This window comes from Danio aesculapii, chromosome 7 (genome assembly GCF_903798145.1).
Source record: "Danio aesculapii chromosome 7, fDanAes4.1, whole genome shotgun sequence".
Classification (NCBI taxonomy): Eukaryota; Metazoa; Chordata; class Actinopteri; order Cypriniformes; family Danionidae; genus Danio; species Danio aesculapii.
In genome coordinates, this window is record NC_079441.1 from 28,425,499 (window position 1) to 28,430,985 (window position 5,487).

The 5,487-nt window shown below is 36.0% G+C and overlaps 1 protein-coding gene across 1 annotated transcript; it reads left to right on the plus strand.

Moving 5' to 3' along the window:
* The first annotated feature begins 302 nt into the window (after window positions 1-302).
* On the plus strand, window positions 303-4,291 carry isl2b (ISL LIM homeobox 2b). Its single transcript, XM_056462832.1, has 6 exons — window positions 303-461; window positions 707-896; window positions 1,386-1,645; window positions 2,382-2,665; window positions 2,941-3,108; window positions 3,747-4,291. Exons 1-6 carry the CDS (start codon window positions 404-406, stop codon window positions 3,861-3,863), a joined length of 1,077 nt encoding a protein of 358 aa, XP_056318807.1. The 5' UTR covers window positions 303-403; the 3' UTR covers window positions 3,864-4,291.
* Window positions 4,292-5,487: the final 1,196 nt, after the last annotated feature.

Consider the following 5,487-nt stretch of genomic DNA (forward strand, 5'->3'; position numbering starts at 1 on the left):
CAAAATGAATCTCACTTCAAATGACAGTTTTGAACCCGTAAAATTAAATCTTTATCACTTTTCCACGTCTATCCATCCTCCAACCAACCTCACAGATAAAAAACGAATCGAGATGTTTTCATATTGTTCTGAAACAACAAGCACAGATATCTGATCATGTCTGGGGAGTGGGCTGAATCAATAGCGGGTGCACTGTGACTTGTTGCCCCCTACCGACGCGTCTTAGTTCGGGTTTACGCCTGACGTCACGTCTCGCGCGGCAGACACAGCTCTGTCAGCCCCTGCTCCAGCGTTCACCCCTCTCCATCTCTCCTCACTCTAGACTGAAGTTGCGGGACAGCTGGGAGCGGGACACTACCTTTTCTGTCTTTCTCTTTCTTCAAGCAATCTTCAGGCAACCTGTATGGTGGATATAATATTCAGCTCTTCTTTTTTGGATGATATGGGGGATCATTCCAAAAGTAGGTGTTTACACAAATCCTGAAGTAGTCTACGTTCTTTATAGAAATATGCGTATAAATTTGATTTTACAGAAATTATTAGGTTTATTCGCGGCTGATTTTGCAGTATTCATTTTGCACTATCCCAGAGTTAGTAGTTTAGTTACAAACTCAAATATATGGTTTGGATATTTAACGAGTAAACACGTAATTTTTTTTATCGAGCTCAGTTAACTCTGTATATGTATTTTTTTGTATATGTCCAGAGAAGTCTGGACTTGCGATGTGTGTTGGCTGCGGCAGTCAGATCCACGACCAGTACATCCTGCGCGTCTCCCCCGACCTGGAGTGGCACGCAGCCTGTTTAAAATGTGTGGAGTGCAACCAATACCTGGACGAGACATGCACTTGCTTCGTACGGGACGGGAAAACGTATTGCAAGAGAGATTATGTAAGGTAGGTTTTTTCGTTTGGTCTGTTTCGAGAAAAGCATGCATTTTTTCTGTAATAAGTCGATAAACGGATGTGTGAAACGCTATACTTAGATATAGCTAAACACATCTGGGAATAGACTGCACACTTTTAAAAACAAATCTTTTTCATTGGGAATTGTAAAGAAGCTTTAAGATCCAGAAAACCATTCCATCCCACAAAACCTCTTTCTAACATGTAATTTATTTCTAATGAGATAACTAAAATTTTCTTTAGCCTACACCAAGAAATAAAATGCTTGTTTTTAAGATTATTGGACGGCTCTTCAGAGAAACTGAGAAATGTATTCTTCTGTGGCAATGCTGCAAAAAAACTAAATAAATAAGCTTATTTTGGAACCTTTATTTTATAGAGAGTATAGAGTTCATTAAAAAGCATGCTCCGAGTATAGACATAACGGTGGATTGATGTAGTCTACAAACAAAACAATTTTTTCTTTCCAACATCCAACAGATTGTTCGGTATAAAATGCGCAAAATGCACTTTGGGCTTCAGCAGCAGTGATTTGGTCATGCGAGCTCGGGACAGTGTGTATCACATCGAATGCTTCCGCTGCTCGGTGTGTAGCCGGCAGCTTTTGCCCGGGGATGAGTTCTCTGTCCGGGACGAGGAACTGTTATGTCGGGCAGATCATGGTCTAGCACTGGAGCGCGGACCAGGCGGCAGCCCACTTAGTCCGGGAAACATCCACACTAGAGGACTACACATGGCAGGTCAGTATAGCATAATTACGTTCAGCTTACTTTAGTAATATAATCCAATGCAATATTTAAATGAAAATAAAAAAAACAATCCAAATATTGCTTGGGACGGTTAGAGCTTATTTAAGGTCATTTTTAGAAAGTGATGGCTCTCAACACATAGTCAGAGGCTAAAGTGAATTGTAATTATAGGCTACTGTGGGAGGAATCGTGTAGTGTTGTTACATAATAGCTAATTACAGGCTGATCCGCTTGATAACTTTGTTTAGTCAACCACTGATAAGCCTGCGCGGCAGGGCATTTAAATACTGCAGAGGTCTACAAAGAGTCTTTAATTTCCTTTTTCACAAATACATATGCATAATTACATTTAAATAATCTTCAAAGCAAAATAACATCAGTTGAAATAAACGCAATCAGCATTTAATAACCCATTATTTACCATCTCAGTTTAATGCGTTATAATATTTTCCATAAATGTAGAATTCAGTTGCAGATTTCAGATCTATCGGTATATATATTTTATTTGTATTTTAGCATAATATTCATTACATTGATTCAAACAACAACAATATTCATAACAATTTTCATAGCATTTTATTTTAATGATGTTAAACAGCATAAGTCTATATTAAGAATTAGGCTATATGAGCTACTAGTAGGCTAGCATATATTTTACGCACGTCCCCGATAATTTTTCGACACATTCTCAAACTGTTCCTTTTTTCCATGATTGTTTTGTCTTCAGCTGATCCGGTGTCGGTCCGACAAACTCCTCATCGGAACCACGCGCACAAGCAATCGGAGAAGACCACTCGGGTGAGGACGGTGCTGAACGAAAAGCAGCTCCATACTTTACGGACGTGCTACAACGCAAACCCGCGACCAGATGCGCTCATGAAGGAGCAGCTGGTGGAGATGACAGGCCTGAGCCCGCGGGTCATTCGAGTCTGGTTCCAAAACAAGCGCTGCAAGGATAAGAAGAGATCCATACTAATGAAACAGTTACAGCAGCAGCATGGCGATAAGACGGTGAGTGTCTCACTAATGCACTTTCGATGTGAGAAATTCACCAAGTGCGAAAAAACAGACTTTGAATAGTGCGGGTCTGAGTGATCCCTGACATTTGATATCAACCGAGATGGTATGAAATGAGCCTGTTGTTCGACTGCAGGCTTGGATAAAAGCAGTCCATTTAGTTTTTAACTCAGTTTCAAAAAAGTTAGCAAAACTGTTTTATGATGAAGGCTATTGTCTGTCTAGAAAATGGCATTGTAAAAGATAGATGTGTGCCTTTTTTGGTTCAGAATCTGCAGGGTATGACGGGCACTGCGCTGGTTGCAGGCAGCCCAATAAGACACAACCCTTCAGTGCCAGGACACCCGGTGGATGTGCAGGCTTACCAACCACCATGGAAAGCGCTCAGCGAATTTGCACTTCAGAGTGACTTAGATCAACCTGCCTTTCAACAGCTGGTGAGAACACAAAAATAAATAAATAAAATGTATAATATGAAATAAAATTAAAAAGCCTAATAATAATAATAATAATAATAATAATAATAGTAATAACAATAGTAATAACAATAGTAACAGAAATAAGAATCTAATATTGCTATTGTCACTGATGAAAAATTAGCCTATTTGTTAATGATGATTATTATTAACATTATTATTAATGATTATAAATAGGCATATGTTAATAATAATAACGATTGCATAATTATTCATAAATATAACTAACATAGGTTAGAAGGATAAAAAGCCTAATAGTAATAATAATAAATCTTATAACAATAATAATTTTGTTATTATACAAAAATATTTTTATTATAATGTATGAACAATTAGCCTACATGTTAATAATAATGATTAATTATTATTATTGTTGTTATTATTTATTAATGATTATAAGCATTTGTTTATAATGATTACACAATTATTATATCATTATTACAATACTATTATTGCCTTCTATTATTGGTTATTATTACTAATAATATTATTATTTATGAATAATGTTAATAATAATGTTAATCATAATAATAATAATATGATAATTACTATGATTAGAATATAGTTTATTTATTGTTAAAATTGTCTTTCACTTTCAGGTCTCTTTCTCGGAATCCGGTTCTTTGGGAAACTCATCGGGCAGCGACGTGACCTCTCTCTCTTCACAGCTACCGGACACACCGAACAGTATGGTACCGAGCCCGGTGGAGACGTGAGAGCGACTGCTCGTCTGTTCCCTGGTAAATCCCGAGAGCAGCTCGTATCACGGACGCGGGAAATTCCCTCCGCATCACCGGACAGCGCTTTATAAAACAACATGCACTATAGGAACAGAGGATCCCGTTCTTCCTAAAAAAATACGTCACCAAATCCGCGCTGGTCCCGGGAGTCAAATGATGGAAAGTGAAGCTTACACTAAATGCGGGGCAATGTTCACACGAAATGGATATTCGTTATTCGTTATGATTGTATCTGTGGTTTTTGGACTTTCTGTTTTTCTGGAAACATATCTTTTCTAAAGACTCGATTTCAGAAGATGGGATTTTTTTTTGTTGTTGTGAAATTTAATGGCAGACAATTGTCATTGAACAAAGTTAAGTTATTGTTATTTATTGTCACATGAATTCGCAAAAAATAAACAAATCAGCACAGTCAGTTTTTTATACTGGTAAATATTGAATGCGTTTAATTTATAGGCCTACAGAAATATTATAAATAGTCTATGCAATTTGATGATATTATTATTATTATTATTATTTAAAATAATAATAATGCAATCATAATTTTTTTAAAAATCGACCATTATTTTATATTACAATAGGCTAATTTGTAAATGAAACCTTTGGCTTCGCGCATTTGTTTTTCGGCTAATCAAGCAATTTAAAAAGTGTGATTAATAAAATAGCTAATTTGCACGACTCGAAAAACCCTGAAGATATATTCTTCAATCTTAAAAGCAACCCGGATTAATCAGAATCTGATTTAGTGATAGAAGTAGCCTATATATTTTTTTATTTTGTGGTCTGATATTTAAAACAATCAAGGCTCGTTTCAATGTCAATTTGACGCATCTTGTCAAATAAGGACCGCTTGAGCTTTTGCATGCTGTGCTATCAAACCAAGCAACACATTGAAACCCGCAGATGCGGAACATGATTAAAAAAATTCTTCATACCTTGAAGAACTCAACACTTAAAATTTTCATTTATACAGAAAATTGCTTGTCGCTTTGCTCTATTAAATTAACTGGCCTAATTTTTTTATTCGTTAAAATCAATTAAAGTTCAAGCCATGTGAATAAAAAATAAATAAATTCGAGCAAAACTAAAGATATGCAAATATTAATTCACTAAACTCTAGAGCTTATAGCAGGCCTATAGTAGCCTACACATTTTCAAGCCTAAGACTTTTTTCTATAAAATTAATAAGGGCTTAATGAAACCACAAATGTCTCTGAGAAGATGGACAAAAATGTGTAAGTTTGACATTTGGGCCTACATTTCAGCTATCCACTTTCATGTAGTTTAAATCTGTCTTAATAGATGAAATATTGCACTCAAATCCAAAAGACAGCAAAGCAAAAATCTTTTTTTACTAAATGCTAACAGCAGTAACAGGGTTATTTTGGTAGGCTTCAGGTGCCATTAATGCAGCTGCAAACAGACAAGACTGATGAATATAAACAAATCTCCCTAACACTTGTTTTAGTGAGATAATCAATCAGCGAAAGATAGAAAGGAAGGAAATGGAAGGAATGCATTCAAAGATGAACATCCAGGATTTAAAGTTACTTTAAATACGCTGTAAGCTCTCAAAATATTTTGAAAGCCATGCGCAGCT

What these genes read in the sequence shown, in the direction of transcription:
- isl2b (XM_056462832.1), top strand. Translation starts at nt 404, where the DNA reads ATGGTGGATATAATATTCAGCTCTTCTTTTTTGGATGATATGGGGGAT. An exon ending in TGCAAGAGAGATTATGTAAG is followed by an intron (nt 897 to 1,385) that starts GTAGGTTTTTTC and finishes AACATCCAACAG; the next exon opens with ATTGTTCGGTATAAAATGCG. An exon ending in AACCTGCCTTTCAACAGCTG is followed by an intron (nt 3,109 to 3,746) that starts GTGAGAACACAA and finishes TTTCACTTTCAG; the next exon opens with GTCTCTTTCTCGGAATCCGG.